The sequence below is a fragment of the Dendropsophus ebraccatus genome, chromosome 3 (genome assembly GCF_027789765.1).
Source record: "Dendropsophus ebraccatus isolate aDenEbr1 chromosome 3, aDenEbr1.pat, whole genome shotgun sequence".
NCBI classification, from domain to species: Eukaryota; Metazoa; Chordata; class Amphibia; order Anura; family Hylidae; genus Dendropsophus; species Dendropsophus ebraccatus.
Window position 1 is genome coordinate 102,052,029 of NC_091456.1, and position 22,453 is coordinate 102,074,481.

The following is a 22,453-nucleotide window of genomic DNA, read 5'->3' on the forward strand; positions in this document are numbered from 1 at the left end:
GTTAATATCCAACTCATAGAAACATAGAAGATTGTCGTCAGAAAAAGACCACTGGGTCCATCTAGTCTGCCCTTTTAGTATTTTTTTTCTTATTATCTTAGGATAGATATATGTTTATCCCAGGCGTGTTTAAATTCTGTTATTGTAGATTTACCAACCACCTCTGCTGGAAGTTTGTTCCAGGTATCTACTACTCTTTCAGTAAAATAATATTTTCTCACATTGCTTCTGATCTTTCCCCCAACTAACCTCTATCTGTGTCCTCTTGTTTTTGAGCTCAGTTTTTTTTTTTTACTAAAAACACTCCCCTCTTGAACCTTATTTAGTCCTTTAACATACTTAAAGGTTTCAATCATGTCCCCCCCTTTCCCTTCTTTCCTCCAGACTATACAGATTAAAATCCTTAAGTCTTTCCTGATATGGTTTATGCCTCACACCCTCCACCATTTTTGTAGTCAGTCTTTGGACCTGTTCTATTTTATCAATGTCCTTTTTTAGATGAGGTCTCCAGAACTGGACACCGTATTCCAGATGTGGCTTCACCAGAGCTCTATACAGCGGGATCACAATCTCCCTCTTCCTACTGGTTATACCTCTAGCTATACACTCCAGCATACAATTTGCTTTCCCCACCGCCTGGTTGCACTGGTGACTCATTTTAAGGCTGTCAAAAATCACTACCCCTAAATCCTTCTCTTCTGAAGTCTTTTCCAACACTTACTGCCGATCTGATACTCGGATAGAGGATTCCTCCTCCCCAAGTGCATTATTTTACATTTGGAAACATTGAACTTCAATTTCCACTGTTTGGACCACTTATGTAGCAAAGCTAAATCATTTTCCATATTACTGACACCTCCAGGAATATCACCCTATTGCACACTTTTGTGTCGTCAGACAAACTTTACCTACAAAACCTTCTCCTATGTCACTTACAAACATATTAAAAAGAATAGGACCCAGAACAGACCCTTGTGGCACACCACTTGTAACCAGTCTCTGCTCGGAATATACACCATTAAAGGGGTTATCCAGCGTTTGCAAAAAAAAACTATTCATTCTTAGCTTGCTATGAACTTAACATACCATTGCATCAGACTGATTCATCGCCGTCTATACCACTGTTTTGTCCATACAGCCCCCCCTTTCCTCCAGGCTGTAAATCTTGCTTCTTCGTGTCTGGCCATGTCATCACCCATCATCCTCTGCACTTGTTATTCACGCCCAAGTGCTGGAATTCTTTGCCCACATCGACGGCCCCTCAGGCTAATTATTCCGCACAGAAGGAAGTATGCATGCCCAGAGCGTACCATGTGATTGGCTGAACTTCCGTGGCTGACTTCAGCCAATCACTGCAGGGGGGGGGGAGGTGCTCAAGCAAGAAGGAGGCGGTGATGAGGATGTCGCCGTGATTACACATGGATTGGACTACAGAGATGACGCGTTGTCTCGAAATGACGGAATAGTGACGTAGCGGTGGTCGACAGTTATAGGAGAACTATAAAAAGAACTAACTTCCCGCGGTGAGTCAATCATACAAAAACGGGGCAAGGCAATGGAAATATGTAAACGATGTATATTACAACCTTATATAACTTTTGGTTAGGCAGTGTAAGGTATATAATTTTGTAAAACCGGACTACCCCTTTAACAACAACCCTCTGATATCTATCCTTCAGCCAACCACAAATCCATTGAACTATCCAGGGATTAAGTCCAATTTTCTCCAACTTCTCTATCAGCTCTTTATGGGGAACTGTATCAGAAGCTTTGCTGAAGTCCAGATAGGCAACATCCACAGCACCACCTTCATCCAGCACTTTTGTGACATAATCAAAGAAATCAATGAGATTCGTCTGACATGATCGTCCCGCAGTAAAGCCATGCTGGTTTGGATCCATCAAATTGTTGATTCTTAGGTGATCCATTATCTTCTTTTTTAGAAGAGTTTCCATCATTTTCACTACTACAGATGTTAAGCTCACTGGCCTGTAGTTACTGGGCTCTTCTCTACTCCCCTTCTTGTGGGTTGGTATAACATTGGCCGTTCTCCAATCATCGGGGACATTTCCTGTTAACAGGGATTGGTTATACAGATCTGTCAGGGGGGATACAGATCCGAGTTCTTTAAGAACCCTGGAATGGACACCATCTGGACCCATCGCCTTATTCAGCTTTAAACGGGCAAGTTCCTCTGCAACTTCAGTCTCTGAAAATACTGGAGCTGAACCCATATAACTGGAGGCAACTCAGCTTAACATTTCTAAAAATATGACCAGGGAAATACCACAACCAGGTATCCATCCACAGACAGCTGTTTTGGGGTGTAGCCCAAAAGCTATGCCTAGTAAACTACCACTACTACTTTAATGTAGCACACTATTAGATTTAAGCTATGTTCACAGCGTTAAAATGATGGACATTTTTATTTATTTAGTTACTGCATTTTAAATTGACCCATTAAAACTAGAAAGTTTTATTGATAAACTTTAAAACTGTCCAAAGGTTAATGTATCCAAAGGCAAAGAACTGTACTGACCAGCATTGCAATGCTGCGAGTTTAGGGGGATGGCATTTACATACTCACAGCAGAATGAAAATTCTGCTGCGTGTATGTAACCCTATGCAAAATGATAGTGCCTGGAATCGCAGCAGATTTCACTTCAAACTCACAGTGTGAAATCCACTGCAATTCGCTTCATGTGAAGGCACCCTTAATGTATATCAATAAAAGGTATTATTTTTTACGGATTTATTTAAATTGCAGTGACTAATTATGTACATGACTGGGTGTACATTTGACCTTGCAGTGATTTTGACGGCCATCATTGCTAAATAGCCCACCCATAGCTCCATATATTTTTAAAGCAAGTAATTACCTGTTCTGAGCCGTTTTGGAGCTATTTCTTCTTACTCACCCCCTCTAAACACAAAAAAGCAGCTAAATGGAGTCTACTCTGACATGCTCCTTCCTCATGGCCCCCACTTTCGGAGTCTGGATCATGTGTTCTTCTTCTCCTCAGTGGGCTGGTACACCTGACCCACGGTACCCAGTGTGAACAGGTAATAGAGAAGCTGGTTGTACATTATAAAGTGCTATCCCTCTTCTCTGGTCAGAGAATTCCGCCACAGCACCTGCATCATCATTTTCTTCTTTACCTCCTTTGTGTATCGGGTATCTCTGGTGCTGATGTCTGGTTGGCCCATCTAATTGCCCCTCTGCTCATGTGATCTCTCCACACTCTACATAGATACTGGAAGTGGGCCACCTTCTCCTGGTCCATGAGTTGTCGCAGCCTGGTGTATGCTGATGCCATAGTGCCCGGCATCCCAACTATTGGTGAACAGGGTACTACACCTGGGGCTGCGTGTGTCGCCAGTAGTGGGGATGCGGGACAATGGGCTGTGGCAGCTCACAGACCAGGAGAAGGAGGCGTTTCCAGCATCTGTGCAGAGTCACTGTGTATGCTGGGTCCTGTGGTGTTGAGTATGCAGGGTGGGAAGGGCCGTATTTGTCACTAGGCACCCGTGGTCTGGTGCCTAGGGTGGCACCCTGCAGGGGACGGCACCTTCAGGGGGAAAAAAAGATGTCCATCCATGGTCGCCGGTGGGAGTGGGAGTGGGCGGGACCACGATCGCTGGGCGGAGCCACAGTCGTCACAGGAGAGGGTGTGAAATGCTGACTAATGGAGCAGACAGCACAGCTCACTGCAAGAAGCTACGAGAGCTGCCACTGCCCTGGAAGAGAGGACAGACCGCCCCCTACTGCCTGGGCCTAAAGAAGACCACCACCATCTGCCATGGCCTAGGTAAGGAAAATGAGTAGGGTCGTGGGTGAAAGGGGGCAGGGGCAAAGTTGTGGGGGTGGAGTGGGGCTGGTGGCATCCACTAGGCCTGAACAGTGTTTGGGTACCTGGGTGAGATCTTTATTATGAAATATACAGTATCCCCTCTCCCCTGCACCATTTATGGCCTAGTTAGCAGTATTGTGAGGGGAGAGGGGATCCTGTACCCCCTCCCATGTACTGTTTAGGGCCTGGTGCCCATATATGCAGGGGAGTGGGGGTGGTCTGTATGGGCACCGGGCCCTGGACAGTACAAGGGAGGAAGAGGATCCCCTGCCCCCAATCTATATACTCAGGTCACCCAGCTTTCCCAGCATCTAGTGCTCAGCATGATGGAGGTCACCCAGCATCTAGTACTCGGCATGATGGAGGTCTCCCAGCATCTAGTACTCAGCATGATGGAGGTCACCCAGCTTACCAGCATCTAGTACTCAGCATGATGGAGGTCACCCAGCATCTAGTACTCAGCATGATGGAGGTCACCCAGCATCTACAGGGCCGGATTAAGGAATGGGCACCAGGGGCACGTGCCCTGGAGCCCCCACCAACCTGAACCGGGAAGCAGGGTTCCGGGTTAAGGCTGGTGGATTTTTATTATTTTCTTTTCAACCCCCCTCTGCTGCCCCTGACCGGTAATGTCCGTGCCCGGGGGGGGGGGGGAGGGGCTTGCACGGTTTCAGCAGGGTGAGCTCACAGCTCACAGCAGCAGCCTGCGATGCCCGGACTTCCTGCTCAGCAGCAGTGCACAGTGACGTCATCGCGCCGAGCAGGGGAGAAGTCCAGGCACCGTGGGCTGCTGCTGTGAGCTTCCGTGTCTGTGTGTAACAGGCTGCCTGCTGGAAGATCACCTGGCCAGCCTGCCCCTCAACCGATCCCCCTGCCCCCCAGCTTCAATCCCTACCCCCCCCCCAGCTTCTCTCCCTGCCCAGCCTGACCCTCGGCCGATCCCCTGCCCCCCCGCTTCTCTCCCTGCCCCCCTTCTTCTCCCTCTGCCCCTAACACCCCAGCTGCCCCATCTTCTCTCCCTGCCCCCCAGCTTCTACCCTGTCACCCCAGCTGTTCCCCCTCCCCCTATCACCCCAGCTGCCCCCATCTTCTCCCCCTTCCCCCAGCTTCTCCCCTGTCACCACAGCTCCCTCCCCCTGTCCCTATCACCCCAACTGCCCCCCATCTTCTCCCCCTTCCCCCCAGCTTCTCCCCTGTCACCACAGCTGCCCCCCTGTCCCTATCACCCCAACTGCCCCCCATCTTCTCCCCCTTCCCCCCAGCTTCTCCCCTGTCACCACAGCTGCCCCCCCTCTCTCTGTCACCTCAGCTACTCCCCGTCACCCCAGCTGCTCCCCGTCCCCCATCTTCTCCCCCTCCCCCATCACCCCAGCTGCTCCCCCTCCCCCTGCCCCCCAGCTTCTCCCCCTCCCGCTGTCAGTGTCACCCCAGCTTTTCCCCCTGTCACCCCAGCTGCTCCCCTGTCCCTGTCACCCCAGCTGCTCCCCCTGTCCCTGCCCCCCTAGCTGCTCTCCTTGCCCCCCTAGCTGCTCCCCCTCCCCAGTCACCCCAGCTACTCCCCCTGTCCCTGTCACCCCAGCTGCTCCCCCTGCCACCTCCAGCTGCCTCCCTTCCCCAGTCACCCCCAGCTGCCCCTCTGCAGATGAGTTGTGTTATGAGAAGTCTTCATGATGGCTGCGCCAGATGGAGAGGAAAGCAAAGAGTGAGCGACGGCAATCGGAGAAGACGTCACCTGTGAGTCATTAGTAACTGCACTGTAATCAGTTCAGTGTATTGTTTGCGATAGTGTACTGACACAGCACTGCGATCACTACAGTACACTAGCACAAACTTTTAAACTAGAATCCAACTACAACAGCTGCAGGCACTACAACTCCCAGCATATCCTGAGGGCTGCAGACTGTCAGTAAAAGCTGGGAGTTGTAGTGCCTGCAGCTGTTGTTGTTGGGTCCTAGGTGCAGTATACACTGGAGGCTTTGTGGGAGATTAGAATACATAGATCTGTGGGGGCTCAGTGTAGGGAAGCGACCCCAGAACATCACTAATAGGGGATAGAACAAAAAAAATCTACCCCTATCCCCTATTAGTGCTGTTCTGGGGTCACTTTGCTGCACTGAGCCCCCACAGATCTATGTATTCTTATATGCCACAAAGCATCCAGTTTATAATACACCTAGGACCCAACTACAACAGCTGCAGGCACTACAACTTCCAGCATGTACTGACAGTCTGCAGCCCTCAGGATATGCTGGGAGTTGTAGTGCCTGCAGCTGTTGTAGCTGGACAGAAAGTGACGCCTTATCATAGGCTCTGTAAGCAAGCGCCAATCTAGCAGAACGGCGCTATTACCCAGGAGATCTGGCTATGTAATATGGCACTAACACAGTGGCTGAGAGCACACAGAAAGTGCTGGGTTCTCACCTGATACTCACCCCCTTCCCGCACCTGTCTCCAAGGCCTGCCATCTTCCTCTGCACTGCAGCCTTTAGTGACTATCACGTGCACAACAGAGGAGGATGCTGAGCCACACAGCCGGGAGCGAGGAGGGGTCTGTGCTAAGTCGCCTACAGTAAGCTGACATCTGTATAGATCACGGTATTGGGGTTTTTTTTTTGGGGGGGGGGAGTGGGGAGCCTCCAACAAAATTGTCGCCCGGGGCCTCCACCAACCTTAATCCGGCCCTGAGCATCTAGTACTCAGCATGATGGCGCTCACCCACCATCTAGTACTCAGCATGATGGAGGTCACCCAGCATCTAGTACTCAGCATGATGGAGGTCACCCAGCATCTAGTACTCAGCATGATGAAGGTCACTCAGCATCTAGTACTCAGCATGATGAAGGTCACCCAGCATCTAGTACTCAGCAAGATGGAGGTCACCCAGCATCTAGTACTCAGCAAGATGGAGGTCACCCAGCATCTAGTACTGAGCATGATGGAGGTCACTCAGCATCTAGTACTCCGCATGATGGAAGTCACCCAGCATCTAGTACTTAGTATAATGGAGGTCACACAGCATCTAGTGCTTAGCATGATGGAGGTCACCCAGCTTTCCCAGCACCTTGTAGTCAGTATGATAGAGTTGACCCAGCTTTCCCAACATCTTTTGCTCAGTATGATGGAGGTCACCCAGCTTTCCCAGCATCCTGTAGCCAGTATGATAGAGGTCACCCAGCTTTCCCAGGGGTATTGGCACCTCAGTATAAGCAGAGGTTGGGGAGCTGAAGAGTAGGCACAGTTGGGAATCTGTAAAAGCTCGTACTACCCTGGTAGGATGGGTATCCCTACACTATAGGGCATAAGGTGGTCAGATCAAAGATATCTATACGTGAGTATGAGTATCTTCTAGCCTACAGCGGCCCGGACTTCCGCATTACATCTGTCTCAGAAGGGAGGGGAAGGACAGAAGAGTCAAGACCAGGAAGTGTGGACCAGAAAGTGAGTCAGGATGTGCTGTGGACAAACGGCCCAATGCATGTAATAGAAACCTATTACAAACACACTTAGATTATGGGTAAGGACTGAACAGAATTAACTGGAGCTCCCATTTAACTTCACCTAGGAGAGCTGTGGACAGTGTGTACGGAAACACAAAGTGCCAGGACAGGAGTGATTTCACAGCTACATAGCTCACACTACCACCCTCTCTAACTGTGCCTCTACTGTAAATGTAGAGGGTTAATGTATGTGTTCACTTCACTATACAGGAGCTGACACACTCCAATATCTATAGTGAAGTAGAAAGTATGACATTGCGGGGAAAGTGCATTGCAGCCAATTGCCCGGCAACAAGGCATTATGAATAACCCCTTGCACCCGGGTCTTTGGTGGAATGTAATATACAACGTACATTTTGGGTTTGGACCAAACTTTTTACAAAATTCGTAACAATTTTCGGTTCGGGAAGTTTGGTTTGCTGATCTCTACTTTTTAGTGTAGATTTTCTAGGATATGATGTAAAAAAAACTGGATTTTTCGGCAAACAAGCGCTGCTTGCAACTGCAAGCATGTCCAAAGGCCATTCATGCAGCTAAAAGCTGTGATAGAACTAAAATCACTCGCACCTAACTCCATCACTCACTGTTGGAGGCCACAGGCTGCTTTATACTTGTGGCCTACAAGATACTGGCAATGGCACACATGATGATATCAGTCACCATGCTGTCTAGAAGAGGATGACAACCCTGTCACTCAGTAAGGGAGCGGGAAAATGGTGAATTTGTTATGTTTATTTATTTCTTATGTCCCTGCTCTGTTGATGAAATTCTGAATCCACTGCAGTCAATCACTGAGGCTGCTGTGGGTTCAAAAGATCATCAGCAGAGCCAGGAAAGTGCATCATCACAGGAAGTAAACAGAGAGACTGGCGCAGACTGGAACATTTGGACTGAACTGGGTGAGGTCAGTTGCTTTCTGCCAAAACAACCCCATTAAGAAAAATAGAACTGACTTTCAGTTACAGATATTTTTGTAACAAATCTGCTATGTGAATGTACCCTAAAGTGGGTAACTGCAGGTAATATCAGTAAAAAATGTGCACTCACAGAGCAAAAGCCTTTGTTTCGTGGTCCAGGGCCAGCAGCACACAGCATACTATTAGATATACTCTCTCTCCAAAGCTGATTACAAACTTCACGAGTGATCACATTAACATCTGTTTCCATTAGAGCTCTGGGCAAGGTTCCGAAATCAGTCACTTGACCCCAGCCGGCCACTGAGCAAGGAGAACCAGGATTCACATCTGAATTCTTGAGAGGAAGACGGATAGTTCTTACAGCAAAATTTATATTAGCAGAGTTGTTCAACTGTAAAAATCAAAAGAAGAAATTATGTGTGAGCACGGGAAAAAAAAAGATGTAGATGAGTAAAACCATGTCATAGAAAGAGATCTCACCTTTAGGAGATGTATATCATTCTGAAAAGTTGTGGGGTTGTACTCAGGATGTGTGATTGATTCCTGGATATTCAGCACCTGCACAAATCTGTCTGGGTTACGTAGGTTATGAGCCCCAACTACCACACGTACTATATTCACAGGTCTGAAAAAAAAAAAGCACAGATTTAGAACCTATTTAGAAGAACCCATTGTAGTGTCCATATTATGGCTGCAAAACAATTGCCATGTCATATACAAAGCAAACTTAGATGACCCGCAATCCTTGTGGGCTGTGAGTCCTGAGTTGTGTAGGTTCTAGATTTTGTGGCTGCATTATGGCTTACTGAGGGAGGCCTAAGGGATAGTGGTACATACTGTATAAATCACAAAGTTTTCTTATTGAGGGATGTTGTCAGCATGATTCTTTAATACATGTTATTTTGGACCCTTAAAGGGAATCTGTCAGCACCTACTTGAGGGCCGCCGCCGCTACTGCACCCGCTCTGCCAGTGGCCCCTGCTTGGCAGGCGCCAAACCCCACATGCAGGGATCTCGCCCCACCATCTCTTCAGTCCAGCAGAGCATCTCACTCTCTCCACGCTGCTGCTCTCCCCTCTGCTGCTGGCACGGGTGCCCCCACCCCCTAGAGGGGGCGTGTCTGACGGCTCAGTTACATTTTAAAGGACAGTGCGTCTCTAATTGGTTAGTTGCCCCAATCACCTCCCCTATAAATTAAACACCTGTACTGACACTCTATGTTGGAGCATCTGCATGCCTCCCCTAAGTGAATGGTCCCAGCTCTCTGTTATTCCGGCCTGTGATTACTACTCATGGTTCCTGCCCGTTGTTCCTGCCATTCCTTGTTCCAGCTACCTGTGGTTCTGCCTGTGTCTACTATTCTGGTTCAAGCTGTGTGTCCTGCTGTATGCCAACTTGCCTGCCTACATGTCTCCAGCTGCATTTCACCTGAAGCTACCAAGCCAAGCAAGGGGTAGTGACCTGGGGGTTGCCTGTCTCAGCAAGTCCATCCCACCTTGCAGTGGGCACTGGTAAAGACCAGCAGCCCCTTAGACTCAGCTCTCTGGTGTGGCTTACTTTATTGCTAGTGGTGGTACAGTGGTGGTCTAGAGACCAAGCACAGTTTATTTTTCTTATGTTCGATCCCCCTGATGGAAATCAGTGGGCAGAGGGCAGAAGCTACAGGAGCTCTGGGGAACGTAGACAGGTATGTATAAATTCATCAGCTGTCAGTGGCGAATCACTATTAGACATAGCGATGCGCGATCAGCCATTAATCGTTTCTTCAGCTGATCGTTGTCTTTATTAAACAGGACAATAATCTGCTAAATTGGCTTTATTGGGCAGATTATCACTTTGTGAAACACAGACTTTTGGCTTAGGGTCCTATTACATGGCCAGATAATAAACAGTAAACGAATGCCGATCTGCTAGATTATTGGGCAGCAAGGGCAGCCATTGCATTTAGTGTAAAATAATAAATATTAACTCACCTTATAGTGTTCCCAGGTGTCTCCTTAGAGGCCTTCTGTGCTGTGTTCAGCTCTGTCTCTGCTCCAGTCTCTGCAAAGAGCAGAGCAGAAGCAGAGTTGCACACAGTGCAGAAGGCCTTAGAGGACACCTGGGACTGTGGTAATGTGAGTTTTAATATTTATTTATTATTTTATCGCTCCGCGTAATAAAGAGATCAATCAGCCAATGAAACGATTAATGCTTCGTGTAATAGGTCCCTTAGAGATTGCAGATAAGTCCTCTCTGGGCAGTTTATGACAGTTTATAATACTCGGCCAGGCAGCAGAGATTATTTATGATGAAAAGGGAGGAGGACAGAGTGGTGAGGCATGCTAGAGTGTGGCACAAACACTGAGCCACAACTCCTCTTTGACTCTTCATTACAGTAGGAGACCTAAAATTGTTCATAATCCACTCCACGGACAAATTACAAAAAGGTAACATGCTAACAAGGACTGCCAACTACAGCACACTGTCAGCACCTTGGATAGGGTTCCCGATGCTGACAGGTTCCCTTTAGAGCATACAGTGACAGTGAAAGTACAGTGACACTATGTCTGGCCACTTTATATTAATTCATATATGGTACTTTTCACCAGATTTCTGCTCTGCAGGCTTCATCTCTAATTTTTCCCTTAACTAGTGGGTAGAGACCAGTCTCTATACACAGCACACACAGAAGAGGCGAGTTCCTACTATCCCTAAATGTCTATACTGTAGCACACCTTCAGAAGCAGTAGCACAATGGAGGAATTTATAGAGTAGTACTCAGTTAAGATTAAATACTTAATACAAGAAAACCAAAAGTTGGGGTACAAATACAGGTGTCTCCAAAATGATTGTACTCCCAGAGAAAATTCAAGTGTTACACAAAAATAACAATGAAAATAGGCTGTTGTCAGAGGATATCACAATAGGTAAGGTAAAATCCCCAACCACCATGTGTATAACCTTTTTAAGGTATGCACTATAAGATTCTCTCTACAGAAAATTCGATAATGTTTAATTATGCAAAAAATTTAATTGCTAAAACCAAAATTTTCTTTTGAAAGGGCTTTTCCATCTTACATGCTGATTGCATTTGTGCGAGACATACCATATCTTCATATTTAGTAAGGGTACAAACCCACTTGACGTATTTGCTGCGTGAATCAGTCTTAAAAATAAGCAGGCAAAACGCAGGTTGGCTTTATACAATTGTTCTGCGTTAAAATACGCAATTGCGTATTTTTGAAGCGTGAAGCTACATGCGTTTTTCGCACAGGTTGTTAACAACTGATGCTTTGCTAACAACAAGCTTCACGCTTCAAAAATACGCAATTGCGTATTTTAACGCAGAACAATTGTATAAAGCCAACCTGCGTTTTGCCTGCTTATTTTTAAGACTGATTCACGCAGCAAATACGTCAAGTGGGTTTGTACCCTAAAAGTCCAAGGGAGACCCCCACTGATCCCAAGAATCTCCTTCTCTGTACACTGGCACCAAGCACTATTGCATAAAATTCCATTCTTTTGAGAAATATCACTTATGTGTGCAAGGTATTATCCTCATGGTAGTACTGCCACAGGTGCATGTAATACCTGTGTTATTAAGGATAATACTACAATGTAAATCATGAGTACAGAAATGCAGTGGCATGCACAGAGATTACTAAAGCACACATAGTAAGCAATCAACTGTAATAAACCATAGTGGACCCATCTCTTATCCAGTATACAGATAAATGTCTCTTACGTGTTTTCAAAGCAATGGGCTGCTGTAATAACCCAGTTAGGATAGATTAGAGTTCCTCCACAGAAATTCTGTCCCCTGATCTGTAGAGAAACCATGTATGGTCTAGAATGAGCTCTGGCCTCTCGACCTCCAACAATCCTGTGTGCCCCTATTGAAACAAAGGAAGACACTTGAGAAAGGGGCAGACAACCTTTAGATATAAATAAAAGATGGCTGCAGCTAGCATATATGGCTATGGTGAGTGGGAAACAGACAGGAGAAGCCTGGAGAGTTAAGTATAATCTTTTTTTCTGTACTTTTTCATCAACCGCGGACGGTGCATCTCCTATTACACAGAGTTATGCATGGTCAGAGGCCGATAATTTTTAAACTTGGGAAAAGACAATGATCAGCTATACTGTTTACTCATGAGAAGGAAATATAATGAATTATGGCTTGTAAAAAGACTCTACTAGAAACATAGAAGACTGTTAGCAGAAAAAGACCAGCTGGTCCATCTAGTCTGTCCTAATACTATTTTCTTTCTTGTTCCAAGCATCTACTAGTCTTTCAGTAATAAAGTAATATTTATGTGTTGACTTTTCCCCCAACTAACCACAGATTATCTTCTCTTGTTCTTGTGTTCAGTTTTTTTTTATTATTAAAAACACATCCCTCTTGAACCTTCATCCTTTAACTCTTAGAGGACCGGGCCAATTTCAATTTTTGCGTTTTGGTTTTTTCCTCCTTGTGCTTAAAAGGCCAAAGCAGTTGCATTTTTTCACCTATAAACCCACATGAGCCCTTATTTTTTGCGCCACTAATTGCAATGCCGGGCTGAATTTTTTTCATAAAGTGCACTGCGAAAGCAGAAAAAAATTAAATGTGTGGTGAAATTGAAAGAAAAAAAAACACATTTTTTGTTTTTACGCCGTTCGCCCTGGGGTAAAATTGACTTGTTATACAGTATATACAGTATACCTCAAGTCGTTACGATTACAACAATATGCAACATGTATAACTTTTATTTTATCTGATGGTTTTTAAAAAATTCAAACCATTGTTAACAAATATATGTTCCTTAAAATTGCTCTATTCCCAGGTTTATAGCGCTTTTATCCTTTAGTCTATAGGGCTGTGTGAGGTGTCATTTTTTTGCGCCATTATCTTTATCAGTACCTTGATTGTGCATATGCGAGTTTTTGATCGCTTTTTATTACAATTTTTCTGGATTTGATGTGACCACAAATGCGCAATTTTGCACTTTGGGATTTTTTGGCGCTTACGCCGTTTACCGTGTGAGATCAGGAATATGATAAATTAATATTTTGGGCGATTACGCACGCAGCGACACCAAACATGTTTATTTATTTCTTTTTATTTATTTATAACATGGGAAAAGGGGGGTGATTCAATCTTTTATTAGGGGAGGGTTTTTTTTAATTAATAATAACTTTTTTTTTTACACTTATAGTAGAAGTCCCCCTGGGGGACTTCTAGTATAAGTACACTGCTCTCTCATTGAGATCTATGCAGTATAGTTATACAGTATAGATCAATGAGATAGGCACTCTATTGCTTTCGGCTGCTGCAGCTAAAAGCAATCGAGTGCCGGGATGGGATCAGTGCCACTATGGCGCAGACCCCGGCAGGTGCCGGATGTGTGGATCGCTCCCCCGGGACAACGTAGCGGCGGGGCAATCCCCCCACTATACCACCAACGAACGGCTGCAAGTAGTATTCAGATACAGCTGAATACAGCGGCCCCGCTCTGAAGTCCCCTAGGCAACTCAGGATGTCCAGGGTCGTCTAGGGGTTAACATATTTGAAGGTTTTGATAATGCCCCTTCTTTCCATTCTTTCCTCCAGACTATAAAGATTTGGATTCTTTAGTCTTTCCTGTTGTTATATGCTTCAGAGGTCCACCATTTTTGTAGCCCACCTCTGGACCCATTCTATTTCTTCAATACCTTTATGTAGCTCTATATAGCAGGATCACAATCTCCCCCATTTTACTGGTTACCTCTAGCTATACAGGCCAGCAAACGATTAGCTATCTCTACTGCCTGGTTGCACTGGTGATTTATTTTAAGGATGTCAGAAATTACCCCTAAATCCTTCTCTTCTAAAGTCTTTGCTAACACAGAAGTGCCAATATGATATTCGGGTAGGGGATTCCTCCTCCCCAAGTGCATTATTACATAGTACATTTGGAAACATTGAACTGCAGTTTCAATTATTTTTACAACTTATCTAGTAAGGCTTAATCATTTACCATATTACTGACACCTCCAGGAATACCAACCCTACTGTACACTTTAGTGTCATCAGCAGTCAAACCTTACCTACCAAACCTTTTCCTATGTCACTTACAAGCATATTAAAAAGAACAGGACCCAAAACAGACCTGATATCCACGGCACCACCTTCATCCAACACTTTTGTGACATAGGCAAAGAAATCAATGAGATTAGTCTGACAAGATCTGCCCGCAGTAAAGGTAAGCTGGTTTGGTTCCATCAAGCTGTTGATTTTTAGGTAATTTATTATCTTCTTTTTTAGAAGAGTTTCCATCATTTTTACAACTACAGGTGTTAAGCTAACTGGCCAGTAGTTATTGGGCTCTTCTACCAATCTTTTATATGGGTATAACATTAGCCATTCTCCAAACATGAGGAACATCTCAAGAGGACACTATCTGGACCCATCATGTTATTCCACTTTAAACGGGCACGTTTCTCTGAAACATCGGCCTCTGAAAACAATGGGGCTAAACACATACAACTGGAGGCAATGCTGTGTCCAACCAGCCTGTGATTTTGAAGGCCTCTATCTGAAAACACTGAGCAGAAGTAGCTGTTCACATGGTCAGTGAGCGCCTTATATCCATCAATAAAGCTACTGTCCCCATTTCTTATTTTAGTAATACTGCAGTTTTTTTTCTTCCTGGCACTAATACATCTGAAGAAGGTTTTTATTCCCCTCCTTTTCAACATATTTTGCCATTTCTTGCTCTTTTAAAGCGACTCTGTACCCGCAATCTGTCCCCCCCAAACCGCTTGCACCTGCGGATAGTGGATTTTAATCCATGATCTGTCCTGGGGTCCGTTCGATAGGTGATGCAGTTATTATCGTGAAAAATAACTTTTAGGGTACAAACCCACTCACTGCAAATTCATAGCGAAACTCGCTTCGGATCCCGGCCATGTTTACTCAATGGCAGACAAACTCGCAGCAACCCAGGTGCCATAACGATCTAACCCATGTGCTGTGCTCACACAGGTGATGAATAGTAGAAAATCTTCCTGGGGCATTCCTAATGATGAAGAGGGCAGGGAGGAGGGACAGAGAGGTTGTGCCAGGCTAATGCACAGACACTCTAGGCCACGCCAGTTTGACACAGGACTGCAAGTTTAAAAGTTGCTTTTCAGGACAATAACTGCATCACCTGCCGAACGGACCCCAGGACAGATCTTGGATTAAACGCAGCTATCTGAAGGTACAAGCGGTTTGGGGGGTCAGATTGTGGGTACAGAGTCACTTTATAATTAATAATCTAATCTGCCGCCTTCTGTCTCTTTATACCTCCTACAGGATGACCTTTTTCCTTTACTATAGCCTTAACATCTCTAGTAAACCATAATGCTTTCTTTTTCCTTTTCCTTTTCATAATTTCTAATAATTATTATCTACTTACCTTTAATATGGCATTTTAAAGACTGCCCATTGAACTCTAGCTTTTGTTGTTTTATTCCAACCTTTTAATAAATTTATATACTCCCCCATTTCCTTAAAATCTGTCTAAAATCCAGTCCTTTTGTTGTAGTATAGGATTGCAGTCAGTTTGTATATCAAACCATAACACTGGTGATCACTGAACCTAACCTATTTTTTTCCACTGTAACTTACACCCGATTCTCATTAGTAAATACAAAATCTAGAATGTTCTCTCCTCTGGTTGGTGACCTCACTAGCTGTTTTAGAGATGCCCCTGTAAGGGCCTCTATTACATTTTTGCCTTTACATGTAAGTGCAGAAGGGATTCCAATCCACATCTGGCATGATAAAGTCACCCATAACTACAATGTCCCCCTTTACTGAAATTTTGGTAGTTTTATCCACCAACATGTTATCATAGCCCTCAGTTTTTTTCCTGGAGGCCTATAGATAACATAATAGGCATAATGGCAGTCAGCTTACAGATCTTGTTTCCTAAGCTAAGAGCATTCATACACTTACAGGAAGAACAATTACTAAGCTTTCTTTTCCTCATGTGACCAACTGAATCTATTGCACCCACAACAACTGCATCTACCCAACCAACAACCACATCACCTGCACCACCCACTGCAACTACTGCACCACCCACTACAACTACTGCACCACCCACTGCAACAACCACTGCAACTACTGAACCAACCACTGCAACTACTGCACCAACCACTGCAACTACTGCACCAACCACTGCAACTACAGCACCAACTACTGCAACTACAGCACCAACCACTGCAACTACAGCACCAACTACTGCAACTACAGCCCCAACCACTGCATATACTGCACCAACCACTGCATCTACTGTACTAAGGTAAGAAGTGTCATTTATGAAATATTTTGATTGAATTGAAGCATAACAATGCATCTAAACCCTAAAGATCTGAACTAGTATTATTGAATTTGCTACCTGCTACTTCCAATCCGTGTAATTTCATATGAAAAGCCAGGGCTCTGTAACATTAAAGCATGTGAAGCCTGTAGTTATTTCTCATCTTTGTTTCTCTATTTTTCAAATATTTAAAAATCTTAAGGAGTATTTAAAAGGGGATTTTGAATTATTACAAGATCTGATATCTCTTAATGCAGGAGTCAGGGGTGTAACTAACGTCTCTTGGGCTCTGGTGCAAGAGGACAACTTGTGCCCCCCCCCTTCCTCGACCAAGCGATGCTATTGGTATATCTATATCATAAAAATCAAAGTCTGTCTGTCTGTCTGTCTGTCCTCTATAGACTTCCAAACGCCTGAACCGTTTGACCCCAAATTTGGCCCACAGATACATTGGGTGCCCGGGAAGGTTATTGCGAAGTTCCCATCCCCGCCAGATGTACAGGAGGGGAGGGGGAGGGGAAAGAGAGGCGCCTCATAGAGATGAATGGGAAAATCTCCTCACTGCAAACACAGGTGATATAATTAGCTGCAGCAGACACGGCAGTTGGAGCCTTAGCAACCAATAGGATTACTGCTTTCATTTTCATAGGGAGCAATGGTTGCTAGGGAAGCTGCCTCACAACATCCACAGTAATAACTGGTAGACCCCCTACTCCATCTATACAGTACATGTATACAGGACCCCCTACTCCATCTATACAGTACATGTATACAGGACCCCCTACTCCATCTATACAGTACATATATATACAGGACCCCCTACTTCATCTATACAGTACATGTATATACAGGACCCCCTACTCCATCTATACAGTACATGTATATACAGGACCCCCTACTCCATCTATACAGTGCATGTATATACAGGACCCCCTACTCCATCTATACAGTACATGTATATACAGGGGCCCCTACTCCATCTATACAGTACATGTATATACAGGGCCCCCTACTCCATCTATACAGAACATGTATATACAGGACCCCCTACTCCATCTATACAGTACATGTATATACAGGACCTCCTACTCCATCTATACAGTACATGTATATACAGGACCCCCTACTCCATCTATACAGTACATGTATATACAGGGGCCCCTACTCCATCTATACAGTACATGTATATACAGGGCCCCCTACTCCATCTATACAGAACATGTATATGCAGGACCCCCTACTCCATCTATACAGTACATGTATATACAGGACCCCTACTCCATCCATACAGTACATGTATATACAGGGCACAACAGATATACCAAACTGTGACTGGGTAACACTGCTACACCAGACCTGACCAATACCGCCATACTGTGCTGGATAACACTGTCATACCAGACCTGACCAATACCGCCATACTGTGACTGGATAACACTGCCAGACCGGACCAATACCGCCATACTGTGACTGGATAACACCGCCACACCAGACCTGACCAATACCGCCATACTGTGACTGGATAACACTGCCACACCAGACCTGACCAATACCGCCATACTGTGACTGGATAACACTGCCACACCAGACCTGACCAATATCGCCATACTGTGACTGGATAACACTGCCACACCAGACCTGACCAATACCGCCATACTGTGACTGGATAACACTGTCATACCAGACCTGACCAATACCGCCATACTGTGACTGGATAACACTGTCATATAAGACCTGACCAATACCGCCATACTGTGACTGGATAACACTGCCATACCAGACCTGACCAATACCGCCATACTGTGCTGGATAACACTGTCATACCAGACCTGACCAATACCGCCATACTGTGACTGGATAACACTGCCATACCAGACCTGACCAATACCATCAAACTGTGACTGGGTAACACCGCCACACCAGTCCTGACCAATACCACCATACTGTGACTGGATAACACCATCATATCAGACCTGACCGATACTGCCATACTGTGACTGGATAACACTGCTATACCAGACCTGACCAATACCACCATACCGTGACTGGATAACACCGCCACACCAGACCTGACCAATACCGCCATACTGTGACTGGATAACACCCCCATACCAGACATGACCAATACCGACACTCTGTGACTTAATAACACTGCCATACGGGTAAATACAACCCTGCAGGTATACAGGACACTACAGGTATACAGGACCCCAAAACTATACACTACAAGTGCACGGGACCTCCACAAAACTATATACTACTGGTATACAGGACCCCAAACTTTACACTACAGGTATACAGGACCCCAAAACTATATACTACAGGTATACAGGACCTCCACCAACTATATACTTCAGGTATACAGGACCTCCACCAACTATATACTACAGGTATACAGGACCCCAAACTATACACTACAGGTATACAGGACCCCAAAACTATACACTACAGGTATACAGGAACTCCATCAACTATATACTACAGGTATATAGGACCCCAAACTATACACTACAGGTATACAGGACCTCAAAACCATACACTACAGGTATACAGGACCTACACCAACTCTATAATACAGGTATACAGCACCTTCACCAACTCTATACTACAAGTATACAGGACCCCAAGTATACTATAGGTATACTGGAACTCCACCAGCTATATACTACAGGTATATCGGACCCCAAACTATACACTACAGGTATACAGGACCTCCACCAACTCTATACTATAGTTATACTGGACCCTCAAACTATTTACTACAGGTATACAGGACCCCCGAACTATATACTACAGGTATACAAGACCTCCACCAATTATACACTACAGGTATCCAGGACCCTCAAACTATAAACTACAGGTATACAAGACCTCCACCAACTATACATTACAGTTATACAGCACCAACTATATACTACAGGTATACAGGACCCCCGAACTATACAGTATAGGTATACAGGACCTTCACCAACTGTACACTGCAGGTATACAGGACCTCCCTCAACTATACACTATAGGTATACAGCCCCCCCAACTATGCACTACAGATATGCGAGACCCCTAAAAACTATATATTGTGGGTATACAGAACCCCTCCAACAATGCACTACAGGTATACACTAATTCCACTGATTAACTCAGATGAAACAATACCTTTAGCTTGGCCTCCTGGGCACCTTAGAACAAATCTAATTAACACACTGACACTTTATACCCGGGCAGCGCCGGGTACATTTTCTAGTCTATATCATAAAAATCAAAGTCTGTCTGTCTGTCTGTCTGTCCTTCTGTCTGTCTGTCTGTCCTCTATAGACTTCCAAACGCCTGAACCATTTGACCCCAAATTTGGCACACAGATACATTGGGTGCCCGGATAGGTTATTGCGAAGGTCCCGTCCCCGCCAGATGTACAGGAGGGGAGGGGGAGGGGAAAGAGAGGCGCCCCATAGAGATGAATGGGAAAATATCCTCACTACAAACACAGGTGATATAATTAGCTGCAGCAGACACGGCAGTTGGAGCCTTAGCAACCAATAGGATTACTGCTTTCATTTTCACAGTGAGCAATGGTTGCTAGGGAAGCTGCCTCACAACATGCACAGAAATAACTGGTAGACCCCCTACTCCATCTATACTGTACATGTATACCGGGCCCCCTACTCCATCTATACTGTACATGTATACAGGACCCCCTACTCCATCTATACAGTACATGTATACAGGACCCCCTACTCCATCTATACAGTACATGTATATACAGAACCCCCTACTCCATCTATACAGTACATGTATATACAGAACCCCCTACTCCATCTATACAGTACATGTATATACAGGACCCCCTACTCCATCTATACAGTACATGTATATACAGGGCCCCCTACTCCATCTATACAGTACATGTATATACAGGACCCCCTACTCCATCTATACAGTACATGTATATACAGAACCCCCTACTCCATCTATACAGTACATGTATATACAGGGCACTACAGGTATACCAAAGTGTGACTGGGTAACACTGCCACACCAGACCTGACCAATATCGCCATACTGTGCTGGATAACACTGTCATACCAGACCTGACCAATACTGCCATACTGTGACTGGATAACACTGCCAGACCTGACCAATACCGCCATACTGTGACTGGATAACACCTCCATACCAGGCCTGACCAATACCGCCATACTGTGACTGGGTAACACCGCCACACCAGACCTGACCAATACCGCCATACTGTGACTGGATAACACTGCCACACCAGACCTGACCAATACCGCCATACTGTGACTGGATAACACTGCCATACCAGACATGATCAATACTGCCATACTGTGACTGGATAACACTGCCACACCAGACCTGACCAATACCGCTATACTGTGCTGGATAACACTGTCATACCAGACCTGACCAATACCGCCATACTGTGACTGGATAACACTGCCATACCAGACCTGACCAATACCGCCATACTGTGCTGGATAACACTGTCATACCAGACCTGACGAATACCGCCATACTGTGACTGGATAACACTGCCATACCTGACCTGACCAATACCGGCAAACTGTGACTGGATAACACCGCTATACCAGACCTGACCAATTCCACCATACCCTGACTGGATAACACCGCCACACCAGACCTGACCAATACCGCCATACTGTGACTGGATAACACCCCCATACCAGACATGACCAATACCGACACACTGTGACTGAATAACACTGCCATACGGGTAAATACAACCCTGCAGGTATACAGGACACTACAGGTATACAGGACCCCAAAACTATACACTACAAGTGCACGGGACCTCCACAAAACTATATACTACAGGTATATAGGACCCCAAACTATACACTACAGGTATACAGGACCTCAAAACCATACACTACAGGTATACAGGACCTACACCAACTCTATAATACAGGTATACAGCACCTTCACCAACTCTATACTACAAGTATACAGGACCCCAAATATACTACAGGTATACAGGAACTCCACCAGCTATATACTACAGGTATATAGGACCCCAAACTATACACTACAGGTATACAGGACCTCCACCAACTCTATACTATAGTTATACAGGACCCTCAAACTATTTACTACAGGTATACAGGACCCCTGAACTATATACTACAGGTATACAAGACCTCCACCAATTATACACTACAGGTATCCAGGACCCTCAAACTATAAACTACAGGTATACAAGTCCTCCACCAACTATACATTACAGGTATACAGCACCAACTATATACTACAGGTATACAGGACCCCCAAACTATACAGTACAGGTATACAGGACCTTCACCAACTGTACACTGCAGGTATACAGGACCTCCCTCAACTATACACTATAGGTATACAGTCCCCCCAACTATGCACTACAGATGTGCGAGACCCCTAAAAACTATACATTGTGGGTATACAGAACCCCTCCAACTATGCACTACAGGTATACACTAATTCCACTGATTAACTCAGATGAAACAATACCTTTAGCTTGGCCTCCTGGGCACCTTAGAACAAATCTAATTAACACACTGACACTTTATACCCGGGCGGTGCCGGGTACATTTTCTAGTTTTATATATATATAATATATATATATATATATATATATATATATATATATATATAATTTTAAGAATGATATTACCAATAATACCAGTATATAGGAAATATTATCACCATATTACCGCCATACTGTTACTAACCAAATCCTGTATACTGAGATCAATATTGCCAATAGTACCAATATACAAAGAACAAATATTACCACCACAACCACTACCATCACCACCATATTGTTACTGACCAAATCCAGTATACTAAATCCATTAAAACACAGTACC

The 22,453-nt window shown here is 45.0% G+C and overlaps 1 protein-coding gene across 3 annotated transcripts in view; it reads right to left on the reverse strand.

The window, feature by feature from the left end:
* PRSS57 (serine protease 57) overlaps positions 1–22,453 on the reverse strand; it is a 49,742-nt gene that overhangs the window by 794 nt on the left and 26,495 nt on the right. For 2 of the 3 annotated variants that reach the window (XM_069964455.1, XM_069964454.1), the window contains exons 3-5: positions 11,993–12,140; positions 8,746–8,890; positions 8,396–8,656 (exon numbers count right to left, since the gene is read on the reverse strand). In XM_069964455.1, coding sequence (XP_069820556.1) covers positions 8,396–8,656; positions 8,746–8,890; positions 11,993–12,140 — 554 coding nt within the window. Of the gene's footprint in view, positions 1–8,395; positions 8,657–8,745; positions 8,891–11,992; positions 12,141–15,668; positions 15,753–22,453 lie in introns of those variants that run through there. The other variant, XM_069964456.1, reaches the window with a different exon arrangement.